The sequence below is a fragment of the Gouania willdenowi genome, chromosome 21 (assembly GCF_900634775.1).
Source record: "Gouania willdenowi chromosome 21, fGouWil2.1, whole genome shotgun sequence".
Lineage (NCBI taxonomy): Eukaryota > Metazoa > Chordata > Actinopteri > Blenniiformes > Gobiesocidae > Gouania > Gouania willdenowi.
The window spans coordinates 35,516,702-35,534,792 of NC_041064.1; the positions used below are offsets into that span (position 1 = coordinate 35,516,702).

The window sequence follows — 18,091 nt, forward strand, 5'->3', positions numbered from 1 at the left end:
GAAGTACAGGACACACGGAATAAATCCAGGAAATCTAGCTTCGTAGCACAGACCGTAAGCGTTGGATATATCTGCAAAAAGCGAACATCAACAATTCCTATTTAAAATGACTCCAAATTTCTGGGAACTTCCAATAAATAATTCCAATGAAGTCTATGTTTTTGAATATTTCCAAGCTTAAGTTCTCGTGGAAATTTAGCAGAAACTATTCGCCCGTTTGCAACTCTATTCATCACCAGAGACGAGGTGAGTCCGACCCCCTCATTGGCCCCAGGTACAGTGCTGGGAATGTTTCTCTACTTACTTCTGTTTGGAGTGTCCCCACAGCTTAAACTGTTCTTGCTGGTACAAGTGTTAGATAGCGAGCCACTTTTACTGCATCAGGTTAGTTTTTTAAGAGCTGTGACTTTGTCTCACCTCCCCTAGTTCCTCAGTCTTCTGCTGGATCTGTTTGTTGAGTGAAGCGACCGCCCTGCGGTGCTGCTGCAGTGGACCAAAGCGCTCTGAACGCTCCTCTGATGTTAGCTCAGAATGCTGCAGGACGGTAGAATACATAGAATTAAATTAGCACAGAACATTCAAATGTATAAAAGACAAAGTGTGTTCTTGATTAAAACAACCACAGTCTTTCTGAGCAAAATGAGATCATTCGTTATTCATTATATCTGCTGCACAGCAATGATCCAGTGTCCGAATTTCCGTTATGAAGAAAAAAATCCAAAATTACACTGGTAATGTGTTTTTATCAAGGATTTATTGGATCCATAAGTGAAAAAAACTGGTGTTTAAAAATCCCATTCATTTTTGCATTGACTACAAATGTTTGCATGAGAGTGAAATTAAATATGCTGTGGAAAAAAAAATCAGCTTTTGAGATAAAATTCTGATATTTTGCAAACATCATCTACAACGACTCACAAACTGTCTTTCTTTCTTTTTTTTTTTTAATGAACATTAAAACATGTTTACAGTCAAACATTTTGATGCACCGAAGGCTCAATTTTACAGTATTGAAATAAAAAATGTGTGTGGGTGGTTTATGTAGAACACTCTGAAGATGAGCTGTAGACAGTTTGGTGTCAAATGATTAAAAATTGTGGGAAGAGATAGATTTTTTAAGTTTTACAGTTTTTGAAAACAACATCAACAAAAAAAACCAACACAAAAAAGGCATTGCTGGATTTCATAGTTTAAAATCAATTTAAATGTGCAAAAGTTTCTTCAGTGTTGGGGCTTAGGGATGTAACGATTCACTCAACTCCCGATACGATTCGATTCACGATACTGGGTTCACGATACGATTCTCTCACGATTTATTTTACAAAATGGGACTGTAGACAAATGATGACTGAAAAATATTCCTTTATTTTTTTGGGGGAAAAAAACTATACTGTTTTCCTTTTATTTTTCATTGTCAAAAGAATCCCTTGATAAACTATTCAAAACAACGCAATTTAACTAAAAATAAATCTTGAATGAAATAAATAAAGGAATAATACAAATGAAGAAAAGCCTATTAATTTAAATTCTGGTTCTATAGTAAACAATGCAAAACTGCAAAATAGTTCTTTTTCTTTTTAAAAGTGCAACTGAAAATGAATTTTGTGCCTTAACAATTGGACTTAAAAAAAAACAAACTCACTGTATTTAGGTCAGATATTTGTTTGGACCAGCAGAGGGCGCTGGTAACCCAGTGGTCGGTTGGCATGCAGATATCTTGCAGTGAAGAAGAGAAGCTATGCTAGCAGACAGAGCTAATAGAAAAACGTGACTTTTACAGATATTCACATATTACAGATATTTTTTCGGTGCTAAAGGGGTAAGAAATCATTTATGAACATGTTTAAAAGTAGAAGGCAACCAGAAAGAAAGTATTAGCAGATTACGCCCGCCACCAACTTTTCTGGATAGCACCGTATCGATGTAAATCGTGATACCTATGAATCGATTTTTAACTGCCTTACGATTAATCGTTACATCCCTATTGGGGCTACATTTTGGTAAACGTTGTAAATCTGTAGCACATACGGGTAATTTGTTGTGATTTTTTTTATTAACTTTAGAGGCAATTGGCCTGTTTTTGCAGCTGAAACAATCTGAGATGGAATTGGAGCTTTTTACAAAATTTGGTGATTTTTTGCGCATGGGAAGCATGATTTCCTCTTCAGAATAAGTTGTCCCTGGGATATTAGGCTGCCTGTCTTCTAAATAACAAACATTAATAAAAAGCATATTTGTTGGATTCCAAAGTAACTATCAATACAAACTGATGATAAAAATACACACGCTAGTATTAGAAGTCATGTAGATGTGTTGGGTTCTTGTATTAACATATAACTTCATATTTTGTGATGAGTGCTTTGAAATTTGGTGCAATATGAGTTAAAACTTAATCATTCACTGGAACGAGGAGAAAATCTGTGGTTGATCAGCAGCATTTAACAGGTGTTTGAAGCTAATGCTAACTGCTCACCTTCTCAGCGTACTCAGAGGCCATCTGTTTGATCTCCTCTGACTGCATTCCTACGATCTGACCCACAGCGCTCACCGTCAGCTTCCCCTGCACACAAACACACCTCTGTTACAACCACATCACTATTACACGCACGTACGCGCACTTGTTCTTTAGCTGCTCTCAAAGCTCAGCTATCCAGGGAAACACACAGAGCAGCATTCACTTTATATTGGGAAGAAAGAGGTTTACACGTCACACAGCTCAGGCTGAAAGCGTGTAGAAGAAGTGAACAAAGGACACATGATGATGATAAAAACCCAGATCTCTAAAGCAGAGGAGAAAATACAGCACCCTGAACGTTGATGTCGTTGGCTTCTGAAGAACACTTTAAAGAGTCCTTACCTCACCTTTAGCCATGGCAGCCATGCTGGTCATCAGGGTCTCGATCCGCATCTATAAAAAAGAAACAGGCTTTACTTTAGCACGTGGTCAGTTTAATGTCAAGTTAGATGATCAAATTACTCAAAAACAATAAAGTAACTGACACATGCACAAACTGCATGAGCTTTATAAATCAATGCTGATTACTGGTAAATAGTTTGGAATAACATTTAGAAAAAAAGTAACCTTTCCTGGTTTTTTAGAGCACCCAAAAGCAGCACAAGTTGTCATTTTGACTAAATAAGCTGCTGAATGACCCAAAAAGCTGCTGAATGATCAGAAAAAGCGGCTCAATAATGTAAAAATCTCTTAAATGATCTAAAAAGCTGCTAAATGATTTAAAAAGCAGCTAAATGATCTAAATAGCTACTAAATGATTTAAATAGCTACTAATATATCTAAAAAAGCTGCTAAATGATGTAAAAAGGTGCAAGAAGATCTAAAGTTCAGGCTGAATGTTTCACTCCAATAAAAAACAATGGGATGTTTACAGGCAATGGGGCCGTGTGACATCATCAATCATGTGATTTCAAGATGGAGAAACACAGGCTCTAAAACTGTAAAGTAGTCCTATTTTTAAAAGTTAATTGAATGAATATGGTGCATAATAATGTGTTTAGTTAGACATAGATCTACCAATAAGAACATTTTAAAGGTTTTAGACCAAATTTTAAAAACTGTGGAGGATCCCTAAGGTCATTTTAAACAGCCCAAAACTGACCCAGGCCCATTGACAATAGTGTGTTACTAGTACTACTGGCATTTTTAAAATGTGTTACTAGTAGAAATAAAATCAAAGCCTTAATAGTACGACTAGTAACATACATCTACCTACTAGTAGAGTTTTAGTTTTACTAGTAAGGTCTACTCACTCAGTACTACCAGTAAACCCAAAGGATTCACTCGTAGTAGTTGTAGAGCTAGTGCAAATGAAGTAAGAGAGATTAGAATCAAATCCAGCTCCCTGATTGGTTGGAATATCAGTAGTCAGCAAAATGATGGTCCATTGTTTTATGAATCTGTGATAAACACATTTATTTATTCATCTGAATAATATCCACTGTTATCCAGGAACGTTTACAATTATTATTATAGAGTGGACAAAAATGGACAGAAAAAGTGGTAAAAAAAAAAAAAATGGTTCAATATTGAAACAATTACTTTAAAGGAGCAAATAATGGGCATGACAAAACGTGAATGTGGTTAAATTGGCAAAAATAAGCATGAAATATGGTGAAAAGAAGTTAAAAATGACAATAATAGGTCAACATATGTGACATGAGGTGGAAAAGTGGTGGAAAGGTTTTATAAGTGCTGAACATATCTATAAAGTGGTAAAAATGTACGGAAAAAGCATTGAAATGTGATGAAGAAGTCACAGAAATGCATTAAAAGGAGAAAAGAACAATGGCTATGCTGAACCTTAAGCATTAAAAATAAACATAAATGTTCTGACTATATTAATAAACAGCTTTATTATTCCTGTTACAAAATGTGTAATCACAAATGAAACGTTATTTTTTGTGAGATTTGAAGATTCCAAATATTAATTGAGAATCTTTCATTCTTCAAAGGGGATCGCAGCAAAAAAGTTTAGGAACCATTTAAAGAAACAAAAAGAAACATTGTCACACAGCATGAAGAACACTCACTTCTTCTTCTGCTTGTAGGTTGTCTTCTTCTGACACGTCCCCTGTTCCAGGCAGAACAGACTGAGAGCTTCCAGACAGGGAGCCCTGTCCTTCATCCACCTGAAGATACAACACAGATACAGACACACCAGAACATCAGCGCTATCTTGGTTAAAAACCATCTTCTCATTCAATATCTTTACCTTTCTTGATGAATTTAAGAAAAGCTTCATCTTAACAGAGACAAACATGGATGACATCATGAACTCACATATTTTTTCTATTTGTTTGAAACCATTGGACCATCACTTGAAAACCATTGTAAAGCAACAAATCTTCACTTTAAAAAGCTGTTGCTAAACTAATACATCTATGCTCTTATTTATTTTATTTATTTATACAGGTCTGTCTTTAAACTGAGACCAGGTCTCATTGTTAAAGACACACCTGTTTAGGAGAAACACACAAACTAATTGAAATGCCATATTATTTACTGGGCTCACAGTTTTTCCCACGCTCATGTCACATGACGTCAGTCATTTTTAATCTCAAAATGTTGAAAGAACTCCTGAAACTTTCCTCAAATTATTCCACAAAATTGAATTTAAATTTATTCCAAAATCAAGTGTATTGATTGATTTAAGTGTAAGGTCACTTATTGCTTGGATATTGACGGTGCCTCACATGCTTTATAGATCATTTATATGTAGAAGTGACAACTAAATCGCTGTAATGGTGAAACAACTTGTTTTCTGGCCTAAAATCTGCAGCTCACTTCAGATCAAACCAAGTCGTATTTATCACCTATAAAGAAAAACCCTCCCTTTGGTTTTATGAATATTTAGCATCAGTTTGAGCTTCTACAAAAGAGACAGAATAAAGTTAAAGACCTGCCCAACATAAAAGCGTCTGCGTCATCTACCTTTTCAGGCTTGGACTGCTTGTTGAATCCATAGCGCCTGAAGGAAGAAAAACAGACGTTAGTGCAGTTTACGGGAAAAAGGAAGTTTAAAATTTTTTTAAAGTGCATCGTTCACTGATGGGCATCGACAACAGGCAGAAAACACCTTAGTTTCCATCAGGCCATTAATGAGTAGCAGTATTGGCATTCTCACGCTGTAGAACGAGCAGAGCCACACAAAACAACAGCCTCAGAGACACAGTACTTACAGACAGAAACCTGATAATCTAAAGCAGAAATGAAGACGAGTGGAGAAACTGATGGAGAGGAAAACATATGTGTCAAATAAACAAAACCAAAGATGTGTGAATTAAAGTCAGATAGAATGGATGCACACAAGGTTTAAAACAGTGGAAAAATAGCCTGAAAAGCTTTTTTTTGTAATTCAACAATAAGATAATGTGATGTCTCAACTACTGAGAGAATTCCACTCAAATGTAGGAAAGTTTTCTAACACAGTGGTACTCAACCTTTTTCAGCCCATGACTACCAAAATAAAGGTCCCAGAGAGTGGTGACCCCCACTGTAACTGAAGGTGGTTGAACACAAACATGAACATTGAAGAACAGTCATGTGGAGACAGGACCATCTATAAGGGGGAATAAAGGGGAGAGATTTTTGGGGTCCATCCATAAAGTCATTAAAATGATGGTCCATTGTTCTATGAATCTGTGATAACCACATTTATTTATTCATCTGAATAATATCCACTGTTATCCAGGAACATTTATTATTATTATAGTCATCTTAAAGATGGAAATCATTGTTTTAATCACAAATAAAATGGGTTCAAAGTGACCAAAAAATAATAGAAAATGTGATGAAATGAGATTTTAAAAACCATAGAAATTTGGTTAAAAGTTGTAAATTAGAGTGGCTAAAAACAGACAGAAAAAGTGGTAAAAAATGGTTCAATGTTGAAACACTAACTATAAACTAGCAAAAAAATGGGCATGACATCTTGTGAATGTGAGTATGTTGGCAAAAACAATCATGAAATAAGGTGAAAAGAGGTTAAAAGTAACAATGTTGGGTCAACATATGTGACATTAGGTGGAAAAGTGGTGGAAAGAGTTTAAAGGACTGAAAATGTCTTGAAAGTGGAAAAAATGTGCAGAAAAGACATTGAAATATGATGTAGAAGTGGCGGAAATGGGAGTAATGTAGCAAAAATGCATTAAAAGGAACAAAAATATGGCAAAACAAGTTTGGATGAACTACGGCCGGGCCTGCAGAACGCCCGCGAGAATTCAGTCCCTGGTGCCTCCGTGGCACATACAGAGTAATGGGCTCTATTCATATATTGGTACGTGTCAATGATTCGGTACCACCAACTGTCGCAATATTTGACTCTCAAATAAATGAGAATTTTAATGGAAATTTGCAAAAAATTGTGCGAGTCATAATCGTAATCTACGTTGAATTACCTTTGAAACGATATATCACACGACTACAGACCCTTTCCAAAAAATTAGACTATGTTGAATAAGTTGTTTAATTTCCATAATTCCATTCAAAAAGCTAAACTTTCATAGATTATAGATTAAGGGCCCCCAATTTAAACGATTTCAAGTATTTATTTGTTTATTTTTACATAATTTGGGCTTCCAGCTCATAAAACCCACGAAAACAGGATTTCAGGAACAGAACCCAAGCTGCTTGAGGTTCAGTGTGAAATATCCACAGTCAGTCATAATTTGTGGTGCAATGTTCTGTTCTGTGGTGATTTCTTCACAGTATTCTAAGTTTTTGAAATCCTGTTTTCGTTTATTTTGTTTTCAAAGTGAACAAACGTGTTTTATGTGTTTATTGGATTATGTTCGGGTCGGGTTGGGGTTATAATCTCAGTACGGAGGTAAACTCAGATCGTGACACAGGCCTAAAAGTGATGAAAATAGGTTTAAATATGGCAAGTTTGGTGTAGCTGCAGATAAAGAGTTTTAAAAAAAAAAAAAGCAAAAATGGGCTCACTTTGTTCAAAAGATATTCCTAGTTTCTTGAAGGCACTGGGTTTGGGAACCCCTGATCTAATGAATGTTGAATATGGGAATGTGATTCATTTTCCTATAAAACACTCCAACACCGCACACACACACACACCTGCCATACTCCAGCAGAGTGGCGTGAACCTGGGATTCCTCGTCCAGCAGCTCACCAGCATCCTTCTGCCGTCTGTACTTCCTCTGAGGTCGGTACACTTCCTGTAAACACACACCCGACCAATAGGAACAAAGCTTTGTCTGTGAACTCACGTAGCCAAAGCTGCAGCGGGATGCTTTTAGTGTGTTGCACATATTGGGTCAATTTCACTAAATTTCCACTGGGACTTAACATTGGGAATTTTAGAAATATAAAAAAAGAGAAAGTGGAAATGATTTATTGGAATTAACCAGAAATTAGGAGTGATTTTAAAGTTAAACTAAACCCCCTGCAGTCTCCTGACCTGCCACTGGGGGGGGGATAAAAAAAGCACCGATTATGGGCGGGGCTACTGGAGCAGACATAAACAATAACATCAATGCAAAATTAAATCAATTTAAAAAGATAATGTTTCTTCAAAATTCCGGGAACTTTCCATGGGAATTAGTAAATTTACAAAATTGAAAGTTGGCCCTTAACAGGGTTACTAAATATAAATGGGAAAATATATCACAGATTTCTGGTGACCCCAGAGACATTTTATATAATTAGTTTGATCGTTTTTTTTAATATAGTGTGATACAAACACAGAGTAACCAGGACGAGTGCAAAAACTGACAAGATGCACCAGCTCAGATATGTTTATACTGGGAAAAGTGAAAGTATAGAATACAGTTGTTTGAGATCGTGTGTGTGGAATTTTTCATTTGAAAAATAAAAATAATTTTGATTTGGTTTTTTTTCATCAATTACTAAACATTTCAGGCGACGTCGTTTGAATTCCACGGTTTTCTAACCAGTGACATAGTGACTTACCATCACATCCAGCACTGCCCTCACAGCTTTGTCCTTCCTCTGCAGAAACTCTTCATCCTGCAACAGAGAAGTTCACATTATTAATACTTAGCACATAAAAACAATAAAGAATTTATTCACAGAGTAAATCTGAAGCTACTTCTATCAGAGATGTTCTATTCTAAACATGTGAACTAAAGAGTTACTGAGTGTAATTCATTTCTGTGATTCTTTCTTTCTTCATTATGGGCAGTTTTTTTAATTTATTTACTAGTTGTCATTTTGTGTATTTTTGTTGTTGTTTATTGTATTTTTGCTGTTCCTTGTATATTTCTCTGTCATTTTTGCATTTTTTTGCTGTTGAATGCTTTTTTTTTGCACTTTGTGTATTTTTGTTGCCGTTTATTGTACTTTTGCTGTTTCTTGTATATTTTTCTGTCATTTTGGTGTATTTTTTGTAGTTTTAAATATTGTCTAGTTATTTTGTGTATATTTGTTGTCATTTTGTGTATTTTTTTGCAGTTTAAAGCATTTTTGCCATTTATTTTTCTTTATTTTTGACCATATTGTGTATTTTAGCAGTTTTTGTGTATTTTTGCCCTTTTTTGTTTTTCTGTGTTTTGATTTTTCCTTTTGCATATTTGTATTGTCTTTATACATTTTTATGTATTTTGATGCCATATATTTTTTTAGTTACTGTATATTGGAATTTATAAGTTGTTATTTTTTGTATTTTTGTTGTCTTTAATTGTATTTTTGCTGGTTCTTGAATATTTTTGGTGTTTTTGTGTATTTTCTAGTTATTTTGTGTATATTTGTTGTCATTTTGGAGTCATTTTTGTGTTTTTTTTGCTATTTAATGCATTTTTGCCATTTTTTGTTTTTCTGTGTTTTTTGTTTTTCCTTTTGCATATCTTCATTGTCTTTATTAATTTTGTTATTTTTGTGTATTTTTGCTAGTTATTGTTTATTTTTCTGTCATTTTACTGATCCTTTCTTTCTCCATTTTGGGCAGATTTAAAAATAAATGAATAAATACATGTTGTAGTTTTTTTTTTACCTCTGGGAGTGAGTGGGTCTTCTGGAATTGAGAGATGGAGTACGCTCTCACATAATCCCCCATCTCTTCCCTCGTCTCTATCGCTCGCTTCACCAGCCACTGGAAGGAAGCACAAGAAGCTACACGTTAATAAGAACAGAAGAAGAAGAATGATGGAGAACACACCACGTTACTCTGTGATCTCTCACCTGTATCACGGGGAAGATGTGAATAAAATCCAGCCCCTGGATCTGATGAGGCTCCAGGCGATGAGGACACTTCATCTTTGGAAGAACTGAAACTATTTTTTCTGTAAGCGCTCTGCAGGAAACATAAAAACATGTGTACGACATGTAATAATTACTATTTAAAGAAGGGGAACCCGAAAACCAGTAAAACACAATGAAACAAGTATAATACCAGAAACATCAGCTGTGTTCTACCAGTATAAAATCATTTCATTAGTTTAACTCACAAAAAGGACTGATGTGAGGGTCACATGATCGACATTTAATCAGCATTTAAATAAATGACCAATCTGAGCATTAATACAAGAAATAACAGAGGGTTTGTGTTTTTGTAGTTATTTAGTATATTTATCTCCCAATTGTGTGTGTTTTGGATTGAATTTTAATGTATTTTTGTTGTTTTTTTGTGTATTTTTGTTGTTGTTTTACGTAATCTCTAGTTATTTTTGAATTTATGAGCTGTCATTTAGTATTTTTTGGAGTCATTTCTGTGTTTTTTGTTGTCGTTTATTGTATTCTTGCAGTTTCTTGTCTATTCTTCTGTCATTTTAGTGTATTCTTTTTGTTCTGTTTGTTTTTTCCTTAGAATCAGAGTCAGAATCAGAATGCTTTATTTGCCAGGTACAGTTTAGAACAATACGAGGCATTTGATTTGGTAGTTGCATTGAAAGAACACACATCAACACACCGGAGCAGCCATTTGTGGCGCCCACATATTTAGGTGAAAAAGGGATCAACAACAGGAGGAGAGGAGGGGTGAGGGGAAAAATGGCCAGTTTGAAACTGATTACCCTCTTAGAGAAGGCAGTGTGAAACGAGTAAAAAAAAAACGTCTCCGCAAACATAGATGTAAGCATGACACAGCATATTTTTGTTATCCTTTTGTGTATTGTTATTCATATACTTTCTAGTTATTTTTTGTGTATAACTGTCATTTGTTGTGCTTTTTGGAGTCCTTTTTGTGTATTTTTGCCATCATTTTAGTTTATTTTTGTTGTTTAGTGTGTTTTGAAATAATTTTTGTGTGTTTTGAAATAATTTTTGTGTATTTTTTGCAGTGTTTTTTGAGCATTTTTATTCTTATATAACATATTTTCTCTTTGTATTCTAGTTCATATTCACAAGTTGTCATTTAGTGTTTTTCGGAGTCATTTTTGTTGTGGTTTATTGTATTGTTGTTTTTTGTCTTTTTCTGTCATTTTAGTGTATTTTTTCAGTTTTTTGAGTGTTTTTGTTTCCCCTTTGCATATTTTTATTGTCTTAATGGATTTTTGTTGTTTCATCACTTCTAGTTATTTTTGCATTACGAGTCGTAATTTTGTTGTCGTTTATTGGATTCTTGCTGTTGTCTGTTTTTCAGTCGTTTTTGTGTATTTTGCTGTTTTACTGTATTTTTGTTGTTCTGTTTTGGTTTTAAAAATTTTTGTTTTTTGTGTATCTTTTGTAGTTTCATATACTCTCTAGAAATGTTGGTGTATTTTGATGAACTTACATTTTCTGACCAATGGTGGAGTTCTCCTGGAACAGCAGATCCACATCTATGTCAAAGTTACATGTCGTGATGCACCAGGTCATGCCCCCCACCACCTGTGGAGGAGACAGGAAGTCACTCTGTGTGTGTGTGTGTGTGTGTGTGTTGGACTAGCTTTGAAAAACAAGCCTTAGATAAATACAGTATTTACCTATTTAATAATAGTTTGAGGTTAGAACCAAAACTCTCAGACCTGAGGGCGACCGTGGCTCAGGTGGTAGTGGGTCGTCTTCTGATCGAGAGGTTGGGGGTTCGATCCCAGTACCTGACTATGTGTCGAAGTGTCCTTGGGCAAGACACTGAACCCTAAGTTGCTCCCAGTGGTCGACTAGCGCCTTGCATGGCAGTCCTGTCCCACTGGTGTGTGAATGTGAGAGTGAATGGGTGAATGAGCTGATATGTAAAGCGCTTTGAGACTGTTTCAGTGTGGTTATAAAGCGCTATATAAAATCAAGTCCATTTACCATTTACTTCTCTGCCTTGAATACTCATTTACTATTAATAGAATGTCATTTTTATTTTATTATTATTATATATATTATATTGTATTATTATTTGTATACATACACACACACATTTACAGTATATATAATTACTGTATCTTAGGTAGGAAAATCTTATTTTTTCTGCTTTGCATATAACGTATATGCAAATAAATTAATGTATTTGCAGTTATTTTGTATATTTATCTCCTAATTGTGTGCGTTTCTTTGTTGTTTAGTTTGTTTGTGATTCATTTTCATGTATTTTTTCAGTTTTTTGTTCTTTTTGACATATTTTGAAGTTATTTTAGAGTATTTTTACTGTTGTACTCATGCTTACTGATGTAAATAAATAGACGCTTCATGAAAAAGAAACTACTTAATTTGTATTATTAAGTGGCCAGTATTACTTTCTATTGTACATTTAAAATTAAGGTTTAACTAAAAGGCCGTCGAAGGTATATTATACGAAGTGGCTATTGATAAGGAAACGTATAAATAAACGCCAGGACTAATGATACGGGAACGTACGCTTTCTGGACCTTTTCTACATAAGAGTAATGTGCCTGTGTTTTCTCACCATGCCAGGATGCACTCGCGCCGCACTCAAAGATCCTTCCTTCCGCAAACGTTGGTTTGACTCCCACTTTTGTCCTATATATTTTTTTTGTTTTAACACAGCAAATTCAACCTTTAAAAATACAAATACGGAAAAAAATAAACATTTAAGGGTATTTCCTGGGTTAGCGCTGAAATAAAAGGGTTAGCAGGGTAGCTAAAAATAAATATGAGCTAAAATAAAACTGACGGAACTTTAAGTTACGTGGTGCACCTATCACGTGACCAAAACTGGCCAATGAGGGGCGCTGCGAATGACTAGACTGAAAGTCGATTGATACGTTTCCGTACGAATAGCCACGGCATATATCTTATCCCATTACTCAAAGACACAATTAAAACAGTAGTTCTGTAGATTAAGAACATTATTCTCAGCTACCTTATCAAAGGGCGTCAGGCCCCGGATCCTCGCCCTAAAGTATCCCGCAGCCAACAGCAGCTCCAGGGTCTCGGCTAGCTTCACACTCTGCTCCTCGTCCTCCCGGCTCTCCACCTGGAACACACGGACATGTCACACTCCGGGTCCCGGTACACCCAACAGCTCTGCCCGGTGGACTGTACCTGAATAAGGTTTCCTTCCTGGTCGTACTGGGCTCCCAGTTTAGATCCAGTTCTCACTCTGTGGAAAACAGATGCAGCGGCCGCCATGTTGGATAGACTCTGACAACACACAGGTCACATGACCACAGCACGCGCAGGGTACTTTTTTTTTTTTTTTTTTTTTTAACTTTATGGAATAAACGTAACTACATTATGATTGTATCACATCATAAAATGAGATTAAAAAAAAAAAAAATTTATGAAGCATTTTTAACGCATTTTAGACTTAAATTGCTATTAAGGTTTATTTATCAAATAACAGTCAGGAACAAGAAAAACACAAAAACAGAACAAATAACATCAACAAAAAAACAGAACAACACTAACTAATCAGCTGAAAGTGTGTAGGTTGAAGCAAAAGCTTATACACACTCATCCCATCATGCTTTCAAACATTTTTTTCTTTAATTAAAAATATTTATTTTTGACTGAAGTAAACCTTTTTTTTCATTGAAAAGTTTTTGGGTTTTTTAATTAAATGATAAAGACACAAATGTACCTTGATTGTTGCATTTGATTGTTGTCATTTAATTTTTTAGTTTTTTTTTTTTTGTAGTTTCACAATATTCATTGGTCATTTTAAAACAAAAATATGTATATATAATTTACTCAGTAATGGTTGGGTGCAGAAATTAAATTAATTACTTTACGTATTTTAAAACGTACTTAAAGTAATGACAGTAATGAGTACTTGCAATCCATTACTTTCACCTCTACATATTTGTTATCAAATTCTGCATTTAAACCTTAATTAACTAAAATAAATGCAGTTTGACAGAATATTTAGGTGTCACAACATACCCAGGCCTGTAGGTGGCGGTAATGCTCGTTACAGCTGATTAAGAAGAAGAGACAGTTTTTCACGACAGCAGTTCAGTTTACGGCACACGTGTGTGTTGTTGGATTTATCCCACCATGGGGAAGCTCCGAGAGAGGAAAGTTTCTTCTAAAAAAGCGAATAAGCATCCTGTAGAGGCTGAGATGAAGGAGGAAGAGGAGGAGGAGGAGGAGGAAGATGAAGTCCGCAGTGACGATGAAGATAGTGATGAAGATGAACGTAAACGCCATAAGCTGGTGGAGGCCATCCGTGCGCTCAGCGGTAAGAGGAAGAAGCCCCTGGTGGAGAGGTCCGAGGCAGCTGTTCTCATGTCAGAGTTCACCGTGGCCCCTGGGAGCGATGGAGACCGGGTACAGCTGTCCGAGCTGATCGGGACCGTGGAGCAGACTCCCAGCGTCCCCTCCAGGTAGGGATGGACGATATGGACTAAAACAGTTATCCCGATAATTTCTGGTATTTATCGTGGTAAACAATAAATAATAAATAAAGCAATTCCCAACTTAAAGTGTAAACAGGATCCTTACAAACACAAATGAAATTTAATTCATCAACACAAGACAAGTTAAAGAAAATAGGCCGTGGCTATTTGTACGGAAACGTATCAATTGACTGCATCTCTATTTGTACGGAGCACCCCCTCATTGGTCAGTTTAGGTGACGTGACTTAAAGTACCGTTTTATTTTAGGTCATATTTATTTTTTGCTACATCACTAACCTTTTTTTATTTTAGCCCTAAACCAGGAAATACCCTAAAAAAATTCTATTTTTTTATATGTGTATTTTTAAAGGTGGAATTTGCTGTGTTAAATATCAAATGAAGAAAAATATTTATGACAAAAGCGCGATTTGAACCCACGGCAGCGTAAGGGAGAATTCTCGATCTAGGCGCTTAGACACTCAAGAAATAACATTTGATTCAAAAGACTGTTTCCAAGACGCACTTTCCAAATTTAAATGAGATATCGTAAACAATAACATATCTCACATTCTTACCTTCAGGGCCACAAAGCAGCTGAAGAACCTGGAGCACAGCAACAGGACTGTGGAGTGTCCCCTCAGCAGGCAGGAGAGCGAGCGGATCCACCGGGACGTGGCCTTCCAGAGGACGGCCTCCGAGGTGAGCCGGTGGAGCAGCACCATCTCCCACAACCAGAGGGTGGAGCAGCAGGTGTTCCCCCTGCACCAAGAGCCCCTGGCCCCCAGACCCGTAGAGAGGGTGGTCAGTGGCTGGAAGCCCCAAACCCCACTGGAGCAGGAAGTCATGGCCCTGCTGTCTGCCAACAAGCAGCCCATCACCAACCCCGTCCTCACACCTGTAGAAGAAGCCTCCATGAAGGCCATGAGTCTGGAGGAGGCCAAGATCCGCCGCGCTGAGCTGCAGAAAGCCCGGGCCCTACAGTCCTACTACGAGTCCAAGACCCGCAGAGAGCGGAAGATCAAGAGCAAGAAGTACCACCGGGTCCAGAACAAGGGCAAGCGTAAGGAGTTCCTCAAACAGTTTGACGCCATGGTGGAGAAGGACCCGGGTGCCGCCCTGGAGGAGCTGCAGAAGATGGAGGTGGCCCGCATGAAGGAGAGGATGTCCCTCAAGCACCAGAACAGCGGCAAGTGGGCCAGGTCCAAGGCCGTCATGGCCAAGTACGACGAGGGTGCTCGAAGAGCCATGCAGCAGCAGCTGGAGGTCAACAAAGATCTGACCCAGAAACTGGTGAGCACACTGGACCAGGAGGAAAAGGAGGAGGAGGAGGAGGAAGAGGAAGTGGCTGCAGAGGGAGCAGCTGGAGATGTTCACAACCCATGGATGAGAGGAAAGTTATCAGAAGATCCTTCAGAGAGAGAAGATCAGCAGTCTGTGGAGGTGGACGTAAAGGAAACAGAGAACGCTGCTGAGGAGGAGGAGGAGGAGGAAGATGAAGAAGCTGAAGAAGCAGCCCTGTTAAGGGAGTTTGAGAGAAAACGACGTGAGCGCCATGTTCAGAAGGCGGAGCCTGAGGTCTTTGAGACTGTGGAGAAGCTCCTGGTCCAAGCTGACCACACCCACAACTCTGCTTTAGAAGAAGGTCTGATGAGGATCAGGACTGTGGAAGACCTGGAGGAACTACCAGCTGATCCTGAGCCTCCTCTCCCCGAGGCTCCGCCCCCTTCAGAACCAGAACCACCAGCTCCACCCATCACTGCTCCAAAGGCAGGAAAGAAAAGGAAAGGAATCCAGCTGAAAGAAGTCCTCACCAAGGAGACTGAAGTGATTGATGTGGGGCTGAAACCCACCACTGAGGACCAGGAGGACCAGGACCAGGAGTCGGGTCAGCGCGGCCTCATCAAAGAGGCGTTTGCCGGCGACGACGTCATCTCAGACTTCCTGAAGGAGAAGCGGAAGCAGGAGGACGAGGGCCGACCAAAGGACCTGGACCTGACCCTGCCCGGGTGGGGGGAGTGGGGGGGGACGGGCCTGAAGCCGTCCCGTAAGAAACGCCGGAGGTTCAGGGTCAAAGCCCCGCCCCCTCCGCCCAGGAAGGACCAGCAGCTGCCCAGCGTCATCATCTCAGAGAAGAGGAACGGCGCCCTCAGCCTCCACCAGATCAACTCGCTGCCGTTCCCCTTCGAGAGCCACGCCCAGTTTCAGAGCACCATGCGCTCGCCGCTGGGCCGCACCTGGAACACGGAGCGCACCGTCAAGAAGGTCACCAAACCCAGAGTGATCACCAGGCTGGGCGCCATCATAGAGCCCATGAGCAAGGAGGAGCTGGTGAAGGACAGGAAGAACAAATGTAATCTCTAAATAACAAACATAGAACATGGGTTTTTTCACTTTTATACAATATAAAAGAAAAACAATCTCACGTTTCTGTAAAATTCATCATTTTATGACATCAGGAGGACTTGAGGAGACGGACAGTGGTTTGTTAAATTACAAACAACAAATACAAACATAATGTGAAGAATACAAACAGGTTTCTGTGTATATTTTCTGATGTTTGGAATTGTGCAAAAACCAGATCTGCACACTTTGATCAATGCAAATAAAACATTTAATTGCTAAGCTTTCAGTCAGAAGACTTTCATAATGGTAACAAACAGCATGGGTACAATATCGTGTCAAACTCAAGGCCTGGAGAACTTTTAATATGACAAAAATCCTTAAAATATTTCACATAATTTACCTAAATTAAATAAAAAATGATCACAAAAATCAATTACATTTAAAAGAAGCTCCTGCAGTGACTGATGTCATTTTTATTGCTTGGATGTTGTTGCCTTTAAATTTCAATTATATGTAGAAATTAAAAAGTGTGAATATTGGCTTAAAAGTGGCATTTTTCTATGAGTCTGTGATAACCACATTTATTTATTGACCTGAATTATATCCACCATTAACCAGGAAGTTTACTATTATTTGGGCCATAATATATTGTCATCTTAAAGATGCAAATCCTTGTTTTAATCAGAAATAAAATGGGTTATAATTGACCAAAAATGGTGGAAAAGGTGGTGAAATGGGATTTTAAAAACTACAGAAATTGGTTAAAAAACAAGAACGGACAGAAAAAGGGTTCAACGTTTCCATTTTGACATAAAAGTGTCAGCGAGGTAATAAGTGATGAAAAGGGTTTACAATTACTAAAGATGTCTTGCAAGTGGAAAAAATGTGCAGAAAAGTTGTTGAAATTTAATGGAGAAGTGGAATAAATGGGAGAAATTTAGCAAAAATGCATTAACAGGAACAAAAAAGTGATTAAAATAGGTATTGCTGGTACTTTAATCTCTAAATAACAAACATGGAGTGTTGGTTTGTCACTTTTGTAGAATACTATTAAAAAAAAAGTCTGAACTGTAAAATTAATAATTTTATGACAGCAGGACGACTTTAGGTTGTGGACACTGGGTTGTTAATTATTTTAATAACAAAGCAAACATAATGTGACTGATGTGACCAATGAATAGTGAAATAAAAAGGGATCTGCTTACTGTGCTCTGACATTTCATTTAAAATCATATTTCACTTAATTTAAACTGATCTGGTGTACTTTTATTCTGGTAAATTAAATATTTTCTACTGAAATCATTAGGGATGTAAATGTATATCATAAATCAGCTAATTACCAATGCAAATAATAGGATTAAAATGGATAGAGCACAGTTTGTGCTTCAATACTCTGCTTAAATAATAGGGAGAAGAGCTTTAATCGGGCTAAAATATAAAAATATATGTATTTTTGTTCCACTTTGCATGGTGATAAATTAAGAAATGTGCTGTTTATTTTGGTTTATGAGTTTAAAGGGTTTGTAAGACAGTTATAAGAAGAAAATAGTT

At 37.3% G+C, this 18,091-nt stretch overlaps 2 protein-coding genes across 3 annotated transcripts in view; one reads left to right on the top strand and one right to left on the bottom strand.

Moving 5' to 3' along the window:
* ccdc93 (CCC complex scaffolding subunit CCDC93) overlaps positions 1-13,027 on the bottom strand; it is a 34,603-nt gene extending 21,576 nt beyond the window's left edge. The window contains exons 1-13 of one of the 2 annotated variants that reach the window (XM_028436856.1): positions 12,902-13,027; positions 12,720-12,833; positions 11,202-11,296; positions 9,671-9,782; positions 9,483-9,581; positions 8,444-8,500; positions 7,589-7,689; positions 5,698-5,745; positions 5,450-5,486; positions 4,549-4,647; positions 2,858-2,908; positions 2,474-2,560; positions 418-534 (exon numbers count right to left, since the gene is read on the bottom strand). In XM_028436856.1, coding sequence (XP_028292657.1) covers positions 418-534; positions 2,474-2,560; positions 2,858-2,908; positions 4,549-4,647; positions 5,450-5,486; positions 5,698-5,745; positions 7,589-7,689; positions 8,444-8,500; positions 9,483-9,581; positions 9,671-9,782; positions 11,202-11,296; positions 12,720-12,833; positions 12,902-12,988 — 1,104 coding nt within the window. In that variant the 5' untranslated portion in view covers positions 12,989-13,027. The remainder of the gene's footprint in view (positions 1-417; positions 535-2,473; positions 2,561-2,857; positions 2,909-4,548; positions 4,648-5,449; positions 5,487-5,697; positions 5,746-7,588; positions 7,690-8,443; positions 8,501-9,482; positions 9,582-9,670; positions 9,783-11,201; positions 11,297-12,719; positions 12,834-12,901) is intronic. The other variant, XM_028436857.1, reaches the window with a different exon arrangement.
* A 790-nt stretch (positions 13,028-13,817) lies between these two features.
* Positions 13,818-17,197, top strand: LOC114455257 (U3 small nucleolar RNA-associated protein 14 homolog A). Its single transcript, XM_028436373.1, has 2 exons — positions 13,818-14,184; positions 14,779-17,197. Exons 1-2 carry the CDS (start codon positions 13,856-13,858, stop codon positions 16,556-16,558), a joined length of 2,109 nt encoding a protein of 702 aa, XP_028292174.1. The 5' UTR covers positions 13,818-13,855; the 3' UTR covers positions 16,559-17,197.
* The last annotated feature ends 894 nt before the right edge of the window (positions 17,198-18,091 follow it).